Source organism: Hirundo rustica, chromosome Z (genome assembly GCF_015227805.2).
Source record: "Hirundo rustica isolate bHirRus1 chromosome Z, bHirRus1.pri.v3, whole genome shotgun sequence".
Classification (NCBI taxonomy): Eukaryota; Metazoa; Chordata; class Aves; order Passeriformes; family Hirundinidae; genus Hirundo; species Hirundo rustica.
The window spans coordinates 83,332,310-83,349,595 of NC_053488.1; the positions used below are offsets into that span (position 1 = coordinate 83,332,310).

Here is a 17,286-nt window from a genome sequence, read left to right on the forward strand (position 1 = left end):
GCATGTGTTTGCATTTTAGTCATTAACCAGGATTACCTGGTTTATGAGAATTAAGAGGTCACAAATGAGAGCAGTAATTTTAGAATATGATTTCATTTTCTACAGGCATTAACAATCTCTGTTACAAATACCATCTTTTGTAGATGGAATTAACAGAGACTGGTAGATAAAGCTTGATGCAGTGGAAATGGAGAGGTGATTGTCTCCATCAGTGTGCAACGCTGGGTTTAGGGTTACATGCATAGCTGAGTCTTTTGGTTTGTTAGCTGAAAGAAAAAAAAACTGGGGAGTAAAATGCTTTTGATGCAAGTTAAATTCAAATCTTTTTCTCAACAAAGAATTTTTCATTCAGGTTCTTTGAGAGAAAATCAGAAGCAATTCAGTTCTAAATTGATGCCTTTCTAGCCACTCACCAGGGATGTGTGAAGCTCTGGTACACCGCCCTGTGCTGTCCAAAGTGTGAAATCCCACATTTGCATGTCCCAGTGGCCAATTCCACCACTTCAAGTCTCTTGCCTTGGAATTATTCTGTTACTTGAGCTTGTCTTTGCAAAAAAGGTGCTAGGGGATGAGATGCTTAGTAGTGGTGCTAAGGCCAAGGGGGATGAGTGGTCCTGATGCCACTCATGGGTTGAAAGGAAGGACACAATCTTGATCTGGGAAGGCAATAATGAGAGCTTTGTTAATTTACTCGGCCCCAATTTATTACTTTTTTTCCCAGTCAGCATAAGATGATAGGTAAAAAACTGTATGGGGAAAATGTCAACTGTACTTTACACTGAATTTCTTATTTGTTGAAGAGTTTCTTCTTGACTCTTAGAAAAACAAAAAAAGGGAAAACCTATTTTTCAAGAAGCTGCATTTTCTAGTTTCTCACGTGTGCTCATAGGATCAAGGCATGACTATCAGTGAAGCAGTGTGATGGAAATTTTCAGAAGCTGCTTGAAAGGGATGGGTATGAACAGGTGAAGAATAAGCTGCTATGACAGTGATTTGAAGATGGGTAAAAATTAAATGTGTCAGTGGATTCTTTCTTATACAAAACTGTAATTTCAATAATCATAATATATATTTTGTAAAATAACCTGTTATACTGCATAAAATTAAGGAGTATTAGATCAGCCCTTATAAATGAGGTTGCTTCTTGGGACTGAAAAGATTTGATATCATAATTTAAATGTTGCTTCTCCTTTATTAACCAATTAAACATTATTCCATAGACAGGTGTGGGGGTGTGTGTATAATAGGAGGAACTTACTGTTGCATTAAAACCTACTTCTCCCTTCTCACAATACATTTTGGCACTGTGCTCACATTCAGATGCAAACTGAAGTGGAATATTTTTCTCCAGTGTTAAGCGTATGAAAAGGTCCCGATTCTGCAAGGACTTTCAAAAGAGTGCAAAGTTGAGCTGTGTTAGTTAAGCCATGCGAATTCCATGGATTTTCTTGTTCTTTGATGTCTTTTCTGTGTCAAATAAGGGATATTGCTGCTACATCCAAAAGGCATCCTATGTAATGGATAGCTGTGCATTTCATTGCAGACCCCAGGTAACTGCTGCGACATTTGTATCATGACTTTACTGCCCAGTGTGGAAAGGTTGTGTTCTGGAGGTTTCCTTCCAGTACATACCCTGGATATGCCATTAATCCTCCAGCACCCAGCAATGCCACTCTCAGATAAGCTGTTGGCATTCTGTCATGGAGGTTTGATGTCCTGGCATTTTCACATCAGCACTCTGGATTGCAGTTTATTCACTGAAGAATTCAGAGATGAGCTTCAGAATGATGAGGCATCAAAACCAAACATGGAAATTACACTCAACCTAAATGCATAGGGTGGTAATAAAGTTCTAAGTATGTAGGACAGTCTTTTGCTGGATCATGATCTGCTTTTGCTCTCTGAACAAATACATCTATTTTTCTGTGTTAAAAGCTCATTTTTTAACGACAGAACAAGAACTGGGTCAACTTAGATCATCTTCACCTGGTGAAAGAAAAGATGAGCTGGGGAAGAAATCTCAGCAAAATTTAGCCCAAATTTGCCCTCATCTAGGGACTGATTATGGAAACCTTCTTGTAAGGTCAGCTCCAAAACAAACTGTTGTCAGCATTTAAAGAATAAAACCAGTAAGAGTAAAAACATAAGTACATATTTGCTGTTAATTAATTGTTGGTGAAATAAAATAACTTGATTTCTATAACGTTAATCAGCAGGGTAGAAAATCTGGGTATCAAGAGGGTGAAGGGAAGCAGGAGTGAAAATTTGTGATCACCAAATTGGCTAGTGAAGCTATGCCTTGGTTTTTGTACAGGATGCAGAATAACAAGAGACTGAAGGTCTTGAATGCCTATGGGGGAATAAGCTTGCAGATCTCTAACACCAGCATTTGATGCCAGAGAACTGCTGACAAATCAAGTTAGGAAATCTGTGTATCCTTTTTCCTTTGCTGTATCCCTGTGTGCACAGTTCTTAATGGAGAGCAGCATTGCTATGGACATGCACAGAGGAATTGAGCCTTTGCTGAGTCGTTGGTGAACTATTGAGATACCACTTTCTGAGCAGTAATAAAATAGAGCAATAGTAGTTTTTAAGGCTTCTGGCTTCTGAATGTCTGTGGAGTGCATGACCAGCAAATCAAAATCAGATTTAGACAGCCTGAAGGGGCTGGCAGTAAAATCTGCTGCACAACCTGTGTGCTCTCACTTCAAAGGATGTTAGGCAGGGCTTAGGGGCTTGTTGCAAATACCTACCTGGACTGCAGAATGCACCCATTAGCCCAGGAAAAGCTGCACCCCTTCTCTTAGTGTTGTAAGTCTGGCTTCTGAGCCACATGAATAAAGAGGTGTTTCCAGATCCAAACAGAAATGTTGGACTAAGTCATTAGGGGTAAGGTCGCTTTTTCTGCAGCCATCTCTTGTGGTTCTTACAATATGTGTTTTAATGCAGTTCTTCATTTTGTTGAGGCAATACAGAATGTTTCAGGTGCTTTGGCTTTGCTCAGCATTCGACTGCTCATGACAAAGGTGATTTTGTATCTCAAACCCTGTAGGATGCAGTGTTGTAATTCCAGTTTAGCCATAGAATATTGTCTTCCATATCTGTTGCTGGCAAGTGCTTTATTCCCTTGTTGACTTACCCTGGAAAGATATAATGATAATTTCTTGTGGGCTAGTGTTTTTAATTATTGTATATCCAAGAGGAGCACATCTAAGTAGCTTATGGATTACATATTGCATAGTTACCTCTCAGCCTTGCACACTGTTAATATGATAAGCTTTCCTGTACAGTCCCAGGCATGTCTGTAGAAGCAGCAGCATCTCACATTTGGAGCAAGTGGATTCAGCATGGAGCAGGCTTTGCAGGTTCTGTATGATATTAACATTAAATGCCACACATTAAAAGGGGGTGACATTTCCCACAATAAAATTGACTGATTCTGTATAAACAAAATCCCTATGAGATATAGTATTCAATACTTGAATTCAGTGCTACAGCAGATACATTATAAAGTCAGTATGATTCATGATAAAATAAATTTTTGTGGTTTTATCACTGAGATATAATGTTTTGGCATTATCAAAATGCAGGGGAAAGTGGAATCAGAATGCTTCTACATTTGTATCTAAATTTGTGTAGAAGCTGATGGCGCTCTTGCAAATCATTTTGATTACATTGTCTTTATTGAGAGAAATCCGTTCTATCTATTCTTCACTGAAAAACAAAGATTTGTTTCTCTTCCCTGGTGATATGTATATTTCTGCTCACTCACCCTCCTCCTCTAAAGCTTTAAAGGAGAAATTACTCATCCTCTGTTGCTCTGAAAAACAATGTTTACTGTTGATGAGAAGCTGCAAGAACAGTCAGGGCTTCAAGCAGAAATATCCATGTTGCTTTGTGGTTGGAGGGCATCCAGTGGCTTCCCTGTTGCAGTGTCATGGACAAGAATGAGAGCATTGTGTATTCTTCAGTTTTCCTAATAGTGAAGTCCCAGATTTAGATACTTTTTAAACAACTGAGCTTCTTACTTTGTAGCCTCTACAGGCTGTCATAACAAAGCTCCCTGTGCTGCAGCGCCTCAGTGATGTTTAAGCTCACTGTCACTGCCTGTTCCTGAAGTGCCTTCCCTGGTGGGCTTCAAACCTTGCCTAGAGCAGAGAAAGGATGCAGAGTGGAGGGACTGCTTCCTCATGCAGTCAGACTTTGCCTGCAGGAGAGCTGCTGCTTAGATGTTTCAGCCCTCCCCAGCCATCTCCTCTCCAACATGTCAGGGAGTTTTCATTTCCCTTCTGTTCTCCAAATAACAGTGACAGTGTGCTCACCCAGGTATCATTGCTGTTGGATCCCCATGAAGCCAGCTGTAACTACAACATGTCCAGAGAGAGTGTTGTCTGTGTCCTGTGAGTGGACAGACAGATGGAAGGTTTCCTGAGGAAATCCATCATACCCATGTGCAAGATGATGAAACCGTAGAGTTAAAGTGATATTTGGTAAGTGGTACTGGAGAAAAATTTCTTCTTTTCTGGCCACCACTTTAAGGGAAGGCACAGACGAGGGCTCAGCTGCAGGACTCAAACAGTTCACATTGCAAGGACATTCATTTTATGATTCTTTCATTCCTTGTATTCCCTGTGAGACTATAACTGATCCACTGGTTTTCCTGCTCAATTGCCCGTGTACAAACAGAGCAGGACCTGCCTTTCAACATTGCATCTGCAAAAGAGGACTTGTGTGCAGAATGAAGGATGTGCTCCACAGGTTTTATTCCCTCAGGCAATAAAATCATTGAGCTATAGCAGTGCAGACAAATCTGATTGGTGTCTTGAATGCAACTTTTGTTTTGTGTGCTAGGAGTCTAATTTAAAAAACAAACAACAAACCAAACCAAACCAAAAAAACCCATAGAGGAATAGATACACTAATCCACATGGTGTGTTTTAGAAGAAATAAAGGAGAAAGTGTTCAGTCCTCTCAGAAACAGGGTATCACAATTGCAAAATTATTAGAAGGGGTTTTCTTAGTACTGTCCTGGGAGCAGTTGTTCCTGTGCCTCAGATTTATGTCATTTATAATGGGACTTTTCAGTAAGACAATGTGATTTAACATTAATATCCAAGTTCTAATAGAAAAGTATTCAGAAATAAATGAAAAAGACTTAGTCACTTGCAGCAGCAAACTTTAAACCAACTTGCTTCCTTGTAATTCTTAAGGACAAGAAAGAAATTTTCCCTCAGAGCAAACTCAGCCAATTACAGGATTTCTTTTGCTGGAACAGAGTGTCTGAAGCTGACAGAGACCACATAGTTAATGAACTTAGGTGGGATATGGTGCAGTAACTTGGTATTCTTTTGGCTTCTGTGTTTCTTCTGTGTTCTGTATAATATTTTCATATATTCAATTCTAACACTTAATGACTAACAGTGAAAAGTTTAAAAAAAAAAAAACCCAAACTCAAGGAACACTGTTGGCCTATGTGATTCAACTTAAATATTGGGAGATTTTCTCTTTGTGTAGAGAAGAGTTTGTGTAAAAAAGACTTCTGGGTAGTCCCTGTTGGATTGACTGACTGGTGATTTGCTTTTCGATTGCATCTGTCACAATGCAGAGGTCGCTGGGACCAGTGCATGTGTGAAGGCAACCAGAAAAGAAGTAGCTCCTCCTGACCCTGACCATGTATGAATCAGCTGGCTGTCACTTATTCTTCTTTCATAAGACACACTTAAGAAACATAATACTAGGGATTACCCATGAATTTTCAAAACATAGCCACAAATTTTCAAATCATGGCCTTGCTGTTACTGGCCGTGTTGCTGACTGTAGTAGGCACATGACAGTTTTATGTCAAATTTCCCTCTTAAGATGATGTCCAAATTAAATTTAAACTTGATGCTAAGCTTTGGTGAGAGAGACCCAACTGTGAGATGCTCTACCCAGCTGCCATATCCAAACATCTTTTCTTCTTCATCCCAGGATCAAGAAGTACAAAAATTCTCTAAAGATGGCTGAAGTCATAGAGAGGAGTACAGGTCTTACTTTCAAGTGTCTCTGGTGAGAACTAGATTGTTGACAGGCGACTTGAGGAGACATTCCTGAGTATCTACTTTCAAGCAGTCATTATTGTGAGCCTTTTAAAATTACCTTTCAGTGACTTTGCTCAGTTGTTTTTTCTTTTAAATAGAGAGAGTATAGCCTTTCTTCACTGTAAAACATAGCCCTCTGGGACATCCAGTATGTTTTAGTCAAAGTCAAATTGTCTTGTTTCTAGTGAGTCTTATGTAGAGATTGGATCTCAGGAGAAAAGAAGTGCATAAAGAATATAAATTCTTGGTGAGTGGTGGGTTAGTTCCACACAGATACTTTTTTGCTTGAACAGAATGGGACCTTGAATGGTATCTCTGTCCTGATTCACCACCTCTTTCTCTGTTGGAGGAAGTAGAAATAATATAAGAACAGTGGATTGGTAACATTGTACTGGTTTAGCACTTGATTTCTGAGATCATACTTTCAATGGTGCTGTTTTCTTTTACTAGGGGGATCTTAAAAATGGTCAGATGCTAAAGAAATTATAACATGGAATTAGGATTTCTCCTTTTCAGGCATAGGAGTTGGTATTAGGATAACAGTTGTAACAGCAACAAGAAAGCAAAATATAGGACAGGAATGTTTGGAGCAGTACCGAGGCTAGGTACCACATACAAGCCACAGAATCCCAAAGTCACCTCTTGGCTTTTGGTTCAGGGAGCAACTACAGCACTATCAACACTCTTTGGGTGTTGCTCTCTCACTTGACAAATTTATAAGAATTGAAAATCAAAAAATTACAAAGGTCTGTGATTTTTAACCTCTGACTATCACACCACAGGCAGAAAATTGATCTTTTCCAGACAATGACCCCAAATATGTAGGAGTGAGGGGGCATCAAGTTAACACTTGAGTGAAACCTTGGAAGAGTAAGTAATAATCTCTTTTTAAGGTGTTACTTTTGTGTGATGTGAAAAAAAATGATAAACAACTCATTTTTCTTGAAGCAGATCATCAAACCGTGACCTTGGTAACCATTGTGTGAACTGTAAATTTGGACAGGAATAAATTTATTAAACTCTCTTGAAGTGAAAGGAGAACAGCCAAATGTCTAAATCAAATCAAAGTCTAGGAGCTGATAAAACAGCACATTTATAGAGTAGCGAGTAGTGGATCTGGTTGTGCATTAATGCTTTAGATGGAGAAAGATGGTTGGTGTAGTTACTGCTTGTTGGAGGTTAGGATTTTTCTTTTTTTGTTTTCCTTCTTTCTTTTAGGGAATTTTGTCCCATTTTTTGCCTAAGAGATGATAACAATCAGTACTTAAAAGAAGTGACCAAGGTGGGGGGAAGGGTGCTGCGGGTTACTCTCTTACCTGGGAGGTTTTCTCTCTGGAAGGGCAGCGATACCAGAGATTTTGGTTGGGCAGTGAGGGGCTGGTCTTGGCTCCTCTCACCCTCTCATTCTCAGACTGGAGGGCAATGGTCAAGTTGCTGCTACTGCGGGGAGAATTCTCTGCCGCCATCGAGTCCAGCCCTGTACTACTTCTGCTGTGAGTGAGGCCCTGCTTGTGGGAGCGGCCATTGAACTGGGACCTTATTAACACCCAGTCTCACTGAAGGGACCCTCACCATCTACATCTGTCTCAAGGAAAACCCAGAACCCCGAGCCCTTTCCCCTCTGAGGGAGCCTCTCCCGGCCGTGTTCGGGAGCCGGGCTGCCGCTGCCCGGCCCCGCCGTTCCTCTGCCGCGGCTCCGGGTTTTTCACTCCGCCGTAACCCCGCACCCCGCGCCTGCCGGGACACCCCGCGGCTCCCGCTACAGCTGCCGAGCGTCCGATCCGTTTCCTTTGCCACCCCGGGGCGCGCCCGTCTCTGCCGTCCCGGCTCCGCTCCGAGGTTCCCGCAGCAGCCCGCTTCGCCGTGCAGAGGGGCGCCGAGGCCGGCCGCCCCCGGGGATTTGCGAAGGAAGCCGCTTTTCTCTCTCTGCCGCCGGCCCGCCCGCCATCGCCGCCTGAGGGAGACGCGGCCCGGCTCGCGCCACAGCGCCCCCTGCGGGCGCGGGGGAATCCCGGCGGGGCCCTGCCCGGCCCGGAGCCGGCAGCGCCCCTGCCGGCCGTGCCCGGAACTGCACGGCAGGGGAAGGGGCCGCAGCCGGGAGCGGCCGGCGCTGGGCTGTGCTCTGCTCCTCGCTGCTGCCGCTGCTGCTGTTTGTTTGCCTTGTTTCACACGTGCAGGCCAGTGAAGAACTGCTCTTCCTTCCCCCGAATCTTTGCCTGAAAGCCCCTTAATTTCAAGGTTACAATAATTTGGTGGGAAGGGGGTCACGTTTTGCATTCCAAGGGAGGTTCTCACCTTCTTTGGCAGACACCTGTCCTTCAAACCAAGACATTGATTGCTGTTGTTGCTCTAACTCAGAATGAGCAAAGGTGACTGTTGATCTATTCAGTCCCGCAGTCAGTGAGCCAATAAAAATGTCATTAGAACAGCCAGAGTTTTCAGAGACATGGAGAGAGATCTAAGCCTGAGGTGTTCCCTGAGCACTGCTTTGATACGTACACTCCCCAGCTTTTGGATCTACCACTGAAGTGGTAATAAAAAAACCCAGTACAATGAAAAATAAAACTGTAAGGGGAAAAAACCTACTGTGAATCATCTTGTGTAAATATGCAATTCAAAATTATGTGGGGTTTTTCAGTCTAGGAGATATAAAATAGTCAACCACATTTCTGCCTTCTTCCTCTTTACAAGAAAATCAATAAATGGGGGTGGTTGGGGGAGATTCTGAGATGGGAGACAAAAGTTTTCTACTAGACTCTTTTAACAAACCACCCTCACTTACCAGAAACACAAATGCGGAAAAAAAGATGTTTTTTCCAAAGTTGTGAATGTTTACTTTAATTTGAGTTCAGCCATAAGGTGGATTAATTGTCTTGAATCCAAAACAAGAGGAAAAATAATTTAGGGGCTGACACTCCAATATTGAATGTTTTTATCCATTTCTTTATATCCTCCTTTTTTCCCTTTTGTCCTTGCGTCGAAGTCAAGCCAAACGCAGTTTTGCTTGCCTTTGTTTTGAGGCCTGTTAAACTCCCTTGGTTCTCCCTCTGCTTTTCTGTGGGGTTCGAAGTTGGCTTCAGTTTGTGGTTCAGAGCCAGCTCCAGGTGGCCTGGGGATTTCAGATGCCTTGCTACCAGAACAAAGGAAACTGCTTTGTGAACTCTGGCAAAGCTAAGCCCTTCTTCCTATTTCCAGTAGAGAGAGCAGGCCCAGTGTGTAACTATTCCCTTGAAACAGAGAATTACAGATCTTAGTTTCAGTGTGAAAATATAAGACAATTTTTCTTCTTTGCACTGTGGAGTGGTTCTTTCGTTTCTTTCCTTTCCCTGTTCCCCATATGACAATTACTTCTCCTTATAGAATTAGAACCCACTAGAAATCAACTCCTGTGGCAAATAAATGGTTTGGATATACTTCAGATAAGACAAATTATTGAAAGACCCACTTGCAGACCCATGGCTTAATTTCCTTTACGTGTATATGGAAAATGTCGCCTAATAGGTTCATGTGGGTTCCAACATTCTCTACTTAGATGCAACTCTTCTTACCTGGCATCACAATACTAAGATCACCACTGGAAGCCCTCCAGCATCTTTCTCATCCACCTGGAAGCTGCTTGCTTTTCATTTCTTTTGGTCACTGTTTCTGACAGCCCAGATCACCTGTAGCTTTGCTGTTGTTATCTGTTGTTCTTGTATCTGGCTTTCCTCATTAAAAATGGCCATGTAACCTTTCCTGCCAGCCAGACGGCCGGGAGCACTGACCTCCCCCACCAAGCTCCATGACCATGTACTGAAAACAAAAGTGGATCCTCCTTTTAATAATTGATAGGCTATCTGTTTAGCGTCTGAAAGAAGAGCAAAAATGTGAGGTTTGTGCTAGTTTATCTACATACCTCTGCCAACAACAACAACAACAAAAGCCACACACACACACACACACACACACACACACACACACACACACACAAAAAAAAAAAAAAAAAAAAAACAAACCAAAAAAAAAAAACCAAAAAAAAAAACAAAACCACCACACCACGGAAAAACACCCTTACCATAAACAACTTAGATGCAGCTCATGAAGGAGAGCACAAAACTGGATGTCTTCCCAACACAGCAGCTCTCTGAACTTCCTGGGAGAACTCTTTGGGTGAGCTCCCATCAGTGCCCTGTGTGGCCCTGTTCCTGTCAGTTTGCCAAGTGCTAAAAACAAAGTTGTACCTACCAATCCTCTTTGTGATCCTCCTCCTGACTTCTCCCTTAAGCTGCCAACTTTAGAGAGCCCTTCTATGCCTCTGGAATCCAGCAGGCAGGAAAGACGCTGAGAAAATAATCAGCACAGATGCATCAGCTTCTCAGAGAACTGATGAAATCTAACACCCCAGCCCTGGGGAACAGCCTGCCCAGCACAGGGGGGAATGGCTCACGAGTTCAGCAGACTTCAGCTCCCAGACTTCTTCAAAACTGAGAAAAACAGCAAGGCTGATTTTTTTTTTTAAACAACTGATTCCTTTTGCATGTGACTTGAAATATCACTGTTTCCCAGAGCTGGGAATTAAAGGAAGACTCTTGCTTCAGTCACTGACATTCCTGCAGAAACTGGCCTTTTCTGGATTACCAACACTAACAGTAATGTGAGTGGTTGGTGAACAAGCATCCATGAAGCTTTCAAGTCTATTGCTTTTGGCTTAGTGAAGGCTTTCTTCATCATGAGCCTGAATAGATTTATTGTCTTGGTCATGGAGTGTGAACAAAAGTGATAGTACTTACCAGGCACTTAGTTTCCTCAATTCTACTCAATTCTAATTGTAACTAATGAAAAGGATACTGCATTTTAGGTTGTGCTTCCAGGAAGCATTTTAAATAGAAGTAGCCTCCAGCGTTGTTCAAAATGCAATCTAAATAATGCAAGATTGTTAGGAGAAAATACAGCACTATTAAATAACACCAAGTAATGGACAACTATTCAAAGACATTATTTTTTATTAGCCTGGATCATTATTTCTGAGTGCATGTGACCTTATTTGCACTTAGTAATACTTACATTCAGTCGTTCAGGAAAGCTAAATAATCATTACTGATTAATTACTATTGATTATACTGAGTGGTTGTGTCCATATTTTGTGGATTTTCATTGCCATAAAAATTCACAAATATGTTTTGTTTTCTTCCTACAAGAAGGGTCACCCTTTTCAAAAGCTAATTTAGGAGAGAGTTGACTTATTTTCCCTAAATTATATAAGCCCACCCCAAAAGATGGATTATTTTCAATCCAGAGGAATCTTCTTTCAGGTAAAATAATGTGTTTTGTGCAATTTGTGAGAATGAAACCTTATTACAGACTCTCAACTGATACACATCACGTCGGTATGCAAAGGGAGCCTTTTCACTGAGAGGTGGGGGAATGGACAAAATATCTACCAATTCTTACACAGATGTACAAGTGGCTTTTTGAGGAGAAGTGAGTAGGAAGGACAAAGTCTGTAGTTTTGTTGAAGGCATAACACTAATGATGCTGAAAATCGGATGTTTCTGAAGTTTGCCTCCTGATTTGCCTTGCAAATGACTCTGTCTGCCAGTACCTGCTCATGCCACACCTTTGAAAAGAACCCATTTGCAGTGTTTTGCCAGCACTTGTTTAGCATGAAACTTTGGGCTCTGGGGAAGTGTCCCTGTAGACCTTTCTATTTTCTTCCCAATTACAGGCTCACTGGATAGAAGGAAATGTAAGAGAAGATTTGTCATGGAGCATGCTGGAATTTTTTTTTTTTTTTTAATAAAATACCCACTATCCTGGGTCTAAGTGGGAGTAAGCAGCCAGCATCTTTAGTGTCAGGGTGTGACTGATAGATCACATTCTGGGTGAACAGGGCACCCTTAACTAAACCAGTTTGGGCAGAGCTGTGATAGAGGAGGCAGTGGCAAAGCCAAGATACTTCCCACAAGAGCTCTCCACAGCTCCCTTCAGTGGGAGTAACCACCCAGCATGACAGGTTTGCTCCTCGCTTCCTTGGTAGTGGCACAATCAATCAAAGTTATAGAACGATGCACAATGGGAGAGAGAGCCCTGATATATTGTGGCTTTTCCTCCGTGGCAGGGGGTGAAGGGACAGAGCTGGCAGCCTGGGCTGCAGCTGCCCTGCCCAGAGTGCCAATGCCCCACAGTACCTCAGGGTGTGTGTCTGGTAGTCCTGCTGCAAGGCTGAAGGAATTTAATCCTGTTTTCATGATCATGTGGAAAGGGAACAGAACTGGTTGTGTTTATTCTGCCCTAATGTTAAGAATAGTTCTCAGGATTCTTGAGAATTCAAAGAACCTTGAGGACTCAAAGAACCTTAAGGTTCTTTGGTACCACAGGCCCCAGCAGTCACTGTGCTGTGGCCAGAGAGGGATCCTGGAGACCTGATTTTTGTGACAGGAGTTGCAGCCATGGACAATCCATGCTGGAGCACGGGAGCACATAAGGAGAAAGAGGTGGTGGGGAGATGTTATGGACAGACTACAACCTCCCAACCCAACACCTGCACCACTTGGGGAGGGAGAGGTAGAGGAGGAAAAAGAGGATGTGAGTGGAATGTGTTTTAGCTTTTTTATCTTTCTCACCATCAAACCTATTATAATTTGCAATTAATTAAAATGCTCATTTTCCAAGTGAAGTCTGTTTTGCCTGTGACAGTAATGGGTGAGTGGTCTCCTTGTCTTTTTCTTGACTCATTAGCTTTTTCATTTTATTTTCTCCTCCTCATCCCATTGTGGGGAGTGAAGGATGCAGCTGATGGGAGGCTGGCATCTGGTCCAGGTCAACCCACCACAGTATCATGTACTGTAGATTTTTGTACTGAGAAAGGATTCCTTCTCAGGGAGAAATCCTTCCTGATGTGATGTGCTTTAACATCCATCACATAACCCTTCTTCTCAAATATATAGCACTACAGACTAGAGTGAAATCTCCTGAAGGTGGGAGACAACAAGGGTGAGGATAAGTGTGGGGAGATACAGAGGAAATGGGATGGTGTATCCTGACCAACATTTGAGATGCCGACAGGTTCCTGTGTTCATAGACTTGCAAGCTCGAAAGACCTGCTGTGCTGGGTTGGATCACTTGTCAACAATATTTCTTCATGGTTCTTCATAGTCTTCACAGTCAGTCATAAGTGAGCCTTTGTGTTTCCTAGTAATTCCTCTGTGCTGGAAATGCGCAGCGTGACTGTCACTATTTGAACGTGTCACTCAAGTGTTTGTGAAAATGGGAGCTTAACAAAGAAACTTACTGTTGCCAAAACAAACATGGTGAAGAGAAGGCAGGATAAATGAAACCATCTTTCTGTCCCTGCAGAAACTCAACGTATTGCATGAAGGTGTCCATGTCCTTGACGGTAGCTGAGAATGAATCTGGGCTTTGCTACAACAGCAAGATCAGATATCTGGAAAAATCAGAAGTCACTAAGAGAAAGACAATCTCCTGTCCTGATATTGAGGATTACAAAACAGCCAGTCAAGAGCCAGATGTGGTGTGGTACAAGGTAACTATTGCTGTTTTATTGTTGTTGTGCATAAACTGCTCAAAACTTTCACTGTTTTCAGTGAGGCTTAGAGCTTGCTTCCTCTGAGGCACCAGTGGTTTGTGACTGGTCTGGAGTGTGTTCTCCCAGTATGACAGTTTTGCAGATGAAACTAGCCAGCATAGTCACTGTCCAACAGAAATCAGTATCAAGAAGGATGTTCTGTGAGAGAGCTCACAGGACTTCTCTATCAGCAGTACCGCATTCCCAAACCACAGTGCCTCTGTACCAGTTTGTACCTGGGTGTGGTGTCTCCCTGTGTGATACTGGAGTAGAAACAAAGGGAGGCACCTGCAATGGAGCTAAAGGCATAGCAGCACAGCCAGCCTCAGCTGTGCTGCCCAATTAATTGTTATGGAGTCCATCGCGTAATTTCACCAAGACTTGTAAACTTTTACCAAAGTCTCCGGGAGTCTACAGAGAACTCTGCTGAGGTTTGTTGAGTAACTGTCGTTAATTTTACCTGAGGTCAGTTAGACACTTTTACTACTTGCCGGGCAACTCATCTGCCTGCACCTTCTCCAAGGCCTGTCAAGTGTCATACACCACTTTCGTCAGCAGATGTATTGGTGATGTGTTTCTGTAGCTCCCCAAGAAAGCAGGAGAATGAGTAAAATAGGGGTTGGCTGGTGAACATCAGGTAAGGAGACCACAGCAAAGTGGCAATTTTTGCCTGTTGTCTGGACCTGGGTCAAAGTCTGATATTTGAAAAGCCCTCAGCTATTAGTTGAGGGCTAAGACCCTCAAAGAGAGAAGAATAAAGAGCTGAGAGTCAGGAGGAACCAGAAATAGTTGGGCAAGAGGAACAGTTCAGTGGGATCTGTGGAAAATAGTTTGGATTGTAGGAGTTTAGAATAGGCTTGGTTCAGGCAATACAGACAAACATACAAACTAGTTAAAACCTAAATTTGCAGTGCTTGGTTTGCCAACCTTACTAACATTCCTTAAAGACAATTATTTTGTATGAAAAAAGTGATATGGGCAGACTAGCAGATTTTTTCCTCCTTAGCAGATTGCAGCTGAAAAGAGCAATGATAAAAATTATAAAAATGACAAATAAATTGTCATTTATTTGTTTTTTTTACAGGAATCTCACATATAGTAAGAAAATGCATGCCATTACCCGGTGTTATTGTGAATAAAATTTTTCTTTCAGCAGTTGAAGCTCTTTCTCTCAGCATATGGGTTGGTATCTTCAGTGATGTTCATATGTCAAATATATGATTTAGTTAATCATTGAATATCCTGTGTTGGAAGGGGCTCACAGGGATCATTGATCTGAAATCCTGGCTCTGCACAGAAAGTCTGAAATCTCAGAGCAAAGTGGATACTGAAGAGAAGCTGCTTCTTGCCCTCTCTTCCTTGGTATTGCTGAACACCAGCTCATTGAAGATCTCAATTTTTTTGCAAAATCTGAAAAATAGTGTGGCAGAAATGATCTTCAGCTGTCATGGAGGAGAAATGTGTCTAAAGAAGATGCATGTGCAGTCCCACACCAGCAGTGCTTTGTACTGACCAAGACAGGGAGCGCAAGGGTCTGTTCCACAGTCCCACCTGTGCTGTCTGGGTGGGACACACCGGTTGTGTGACACCGGGCTGGAGTGTGACAACTGACTGACAAATCATCACTGAGCTGAAGCTGAACAGAATTGATGTCATTGGATGATAACCGTGAGACAATCAAAGCTGACAACCTTTAGTCAGGATTGATAGTGAAAGGAGACATGAGTGAGATAACCTACTACATACACCTTCTTATTTATAATTAACAATAATGCATTTATCAGTTTGGCTCCTAGAAAAACCTCTTTGTTACCTAGACCTGAGTCAGGAAGCTCAGCAGTGTGCAATCGCAATATTAATGTTGCACAGAAGGTGTTTATGAGAGGTAATCCCTCGAAACTTACTCCTGCACAGAGTTTTGGATAGAGACTATTATATTACTGTTAATGAAAGTCTGCATATTCAAAACTGCAGAAGTCCAATTTCTAGAAAATATATAATTATATGGATTTCAAAATAATTTGGTGGATACTGGGGTAACCCCTACAAATTCCAGTCAGTGTCTTAAGAGCATGCTATGGGAGGCAAGTGAGTAATAAAAAGCAGGTCCCTTCTCCTGAAGGATAGTGTGGAGTGTTATCCACCTTAGGATCTGACCCTCACTTTCCGAAGAAGGCATCCATTTCTGGTCATAGCACACTGGATCCTCAAGTTTTCCTTCCTACCTTGGATTTTAAGCTTGATGTGTACATAAAACCATCTTCTTGAGTTAATCTGCTCCAGAGGGATGGGTGGGAGCCAGGGGGAGGGATGTATTCCTTTCCATTATGCTGGAATGTTTAGAGATTTTCACCCAGGCCATGAGTAAAAGTTGTTTAAAATAGAACAGTAGATAGATAAATAAATATGAGAAAGTCTTTGGAATTTCTTTATTTATCCCTTCTACTGAAAAGATAAATCCTTGTGTTCATGAGAACGTGCCAGTCAGGGAGTTTGGACTTCTGACCTGTGAAATACCATCAGACAGGACAGTGATGATGCCAGCCCACTGTGTGCAGAACCTGCTCTGCCTTCCAAAAGGCTTCTCTGTGTTGAGGGATTAATGACTCTGAGCTAGTAATTGCATCAATTTACTGGGAGTTAACTGTAATTTAAACATGCTCTTCATTATGCCTGAATAGAATTCCACATGCCTTCCCTGTACGTAGTATAACATTTACGGAGAGGGTTTGTTTTAACAGTAGTATGAACTTCACATCTGGCTAGAATTGCACTGCATTAAATATTTATTTTTAAAGATTTCCCCAATTAATGACATTGATATATGCTCAGCACAGTTATACCTATTAGAATTGTTTTGACAAGACGTATGGGATTTTTTTGTTGTTGTTTAAGTAAATGTGTGTGTCAAGGCATGATTGAATGAATGGGATTTAAGAGTGAGAGCAGTTTAATGAAAAATAGCTGCCAGAGGGAAAAGGTATATTACAGCTTGAGTGTGGAGTCTTAATCCATTTCCCTCATGTCTTTTCTACTATTGGGTTGAAAGGAGGGCTAAAAGAACTATCAAAATGTCAGGTGAAGGACAGGTAGTTGTTATCTACCCAGAAAAATAGACTTTTGAGGTACTGCTACTTAGATTTCAAAGAAGAGGAAAAAAAGCATAATAGTGCTTACCACCTTAATTACTGGGAGGAAAAAACCCCAAAACATTTTAGATGTCTAAGGAAAGTTAAATAGTCTAGAAAAAGAAACTTGCAGATTCTTCTAGCAGGTAAACATATTGCAGAAGCAGAAAAGAGCAATTCATTGGTTAAAGCCTTTGGGGAGAACTTAGACCACCTTCCGGTACCTGAAGGGGGCTTTAGGAGATGGCTGGAGGGGGACTTCTCACAAGGGCATGTAGTGAAAGGATGGGAGGGAATGGCCTTGGACTGAAGGAGGGTTTTGATTAGATATTAAATTTTTTCTTGTGAGAATGGTGAGGCACTGGCACAGGTTGCCCAGAGAAGCTGTGGACTCCTCATCCCTGGAAGGGTTCAACACCAAGCTGGATGGGGCTTGGAGCAGCCTGGTTTACTGCCCATGCAGGGGAGTTGGAATGAGATGATCTGTAAGGTTCTTTCCGACCCAAACTGTTCT

General features: G+C 42.1%; 1 protein-coding gene across 7 annotated transcripts in view; it reads left to right on the top strand.

Annotated features, from left to right (window-relative positions):
- IL1RAPL2 (interleukin 1 receptor accessory protein like 2) overlaps window positions 1-17,286 on the top strand; it is a 368,778-nt gene that overhangs the window by 192,816 nt on the left and 158,676 nt on the right. For all 7 annotated transcript variants that reach the window (XM_040091162.2, XM_058424218.1, XM_040091160.2 and 4 more), the window contains one exon: window positions 13,416-13,602. In XM_040091162.2, the coding sequence (XP_039947096.1) occupies window positions 13,416-13,602 (187 nt within the window). The remainder of the gene's footprint in view (window positions 1-13,415; window positions 13,603-17,286) is intronic.